Source organism: Agrilus planipennis, unplaced genomic scaffold, assembly GCF_000699045.2.
Source record: "Agrilus planipennis isolate EAB-ADULT unplaced genomic scaffold, Apla_2.0 scaffold239, whole genome shotgun sequence".
In the NCBI taxonomy this organism is placed as follows: Eukaryota; Metazoa; Arthropoda; class Insecta; order Coleoptera; family Buprestidae; genus Agrilus; species Agrilus planipennis.
Window position 1 is genome coordinate 361,666 of NW_020442381.1, and position 1,244 is coordinate 362,909.

A 1,244-nucleotide genomic window follows, 5' to 3' on the forward strand; every position below is an offset into this window, starting at 1 on the left:
CAATGAAGTAAGAACATGTGTTTTCAATATACAGAGCTACATTGCAATCAGTCTTATGAGAAGTGTTTATCAGAAATATGTTTAAAGCAACTTTAATTACAAAAAAAAATATATTTTTCTAAAATATTTGGAAATTTATCGTTTATCATAACGATGGGGCCCGAACAAAACACGCAACCAAGATTATTATCAGCAAAAGTACTTTAAAGATTATAAAAGGAGTTTCTGCCAAAATCTACACAGTATCTGTATCATCAGCAGAAATGAAGGAAATTGTTTTAATTTTCACTACATTTTCCTTACTTACGGTAAAGCAGTGATATCAATTTGGTTGTCTAGATCAACTTCGAATTAATTTTTTGTTTTTATAGCCTTACGTAACTAAAATTATAACTGCTCATGAGACATCTCACACAGGACTCAAACAGTTCCCACCCCCTGAAGATATAAGGATCGTAGGAGGGAATGAAGCTGTACCAAACACTTTTCCTTACCAAGTAAGCATTGAAAATATTTGACAATTTGGTGTTTGATCGAAATTTCTGGGTTAATTCGCACTGTGCATAATTTATTTGGGCTTGTTTTTACTGAGAAATACAGAATTATTTTATTGTTTAATTATTATTTTTTCATACCAGATAGCCTACGGGTAATTACATAAACGTTTACAATTATTCAAAATATAATTTTTAAACAAAACATTTGTATGTTTCAATCGCACAAAAAACAGCACTATACAATTAAACAAAATGAAACCTTATATAATTACAAATCCTCCTGTTCATTCTTACTCAACCAAGTACCGACTGCATCTCTAAATCTACCAACTGACCCTAACTTTTTAATTTCATATGGCAACATGTTATATGCCATAATTCCTTTATTAAACACAGTTTTCTGCCCCTTACTGCTTCTAACTTTTTCCAAATGAAAAATATTTGCCTGCCTGGTAACATAATTATGTATATCTGAATTTTTTGTTGCTAATCCTTTGGGGTATTCCGGTACTATTTTATTTTCTACGCTATATATAAACGTTAATATATCCCTTTTTATTTTATTTTCTACTGAGTACAATCCCATTTTCTTCAACATGTTGTTTACATTTTCACATCGTCTTTTGTTAAGAACTTACTCTCATACCTTTGTTAATGTTTTTTTGTAAAGTTGTTTCAGTTTTATTTGTCATCATAAGAACTGCTAAACAGTAACGTAAATGAGTCATTACAATTAATTTAAATAAT

The 1,244-nt window shown here is 29.7% G+C and overlaps 1 protein-coding gene across 1 annotated transcript in view; it reads left to right on the plus strand.

Annotated features, from left to right (window-relative positions):
• Nucleotides 1-227: 227 nt before the first annotated feature.
• The window catches only part of LOC108741721 (brachyurin-like), a 7,728-nt gene continuing 6,711 nt past the window's right edge, over nt 228-1,244 (plus strand). Inside the window, exons 1-2 of the mRNA XM_025980094.1 lie at nt 228-308; nt 372-497. Of these exons, the coding sequence (XP_025835879.1) occupies nt 264-308; nt 372-497 (171 nt within the window). The 5' untranslated portion in view covers nt 228-263. The remainder of the gene's footprint in view (nt 309-371; nt 498-1,244) is intronic.